The following is a 410-nucleotide window of genomic DNA, read 5'->3' as shown; positions in this document are numbered from 1 at the left end:
TAATGTTTCGTTTTACTCTTTTCTAATTTCCTTTAAATGCATCCTCCGACCTCCGCACCTGCAGCCTGTGAGTATCAGTTTGAAAGATAATCCAGTTTACAGTATGTTTTCAAACACTTGCAGTAATTATATTGGTATCCAGTGTCTGTGTTCCTCTTTTACTTTACAACGAATGTAGTGACAGTTTGTTTTTACAGTGTTTTACAGTATTACACATAACTAACACATTTTCTTAACTTTGTTGATGTCTGCAGGTTCCTACACTGTAACACCCATCAAGTTTGGCTTCCAGATTGACATTACAAGCTCTACCCCTGGTGACTACACCATAAACATTAGTGAAGAAGGCCGACCAGTCACTGGAAAAAACATCACCGTCCATCAGTCCAATCAAAACTCATCACATGAAA

At 38.0% G+C, this 410-nt stretch overlaps 1 protein-coding gene across 1 annotated transcript in view; it reads left to right on the top strand.

The window, feature by feature from the left end:
* LOC111654880 (uncharacterized) overlaps nt 1-410 on the top strand; it is a 5659-nt gene that overhangs the window by 412 nt on the left and 4837 nt on the right. Inside the window, exon 3 of the mRNA XM_087173930.1 lies at nt 255-317. Coding sequence (XP_087030056.1) covers nt 255-317 — 63 coding nt within the window. The remainder of the gene's footprint in view (nt 1-254; nt 318-410) is intronic.

This window comes from Seriola lalandi, unplaced genomic scaffold (genome assembly GCF_002814215.2).
Source record: "Seriola lalandi dorsalis isolate HSWRI2012SDOR001 ecotype SW California unplaced genomic scaffold, Sedor1 jcf7180002054293, whole genome shotgun sequence".
NCBI classification, from domain to species: domain Eukaryota; kingdom Metazoa; phylum Chordata; class Actinopteri; order Carangiformes; family Carangidae; genus Seriola; species Seriola lalandi.
Note: the sequence above shows the minus strand (reverse complement) of the source record. Positions and strands in the feature narration are given on the sequence as shown.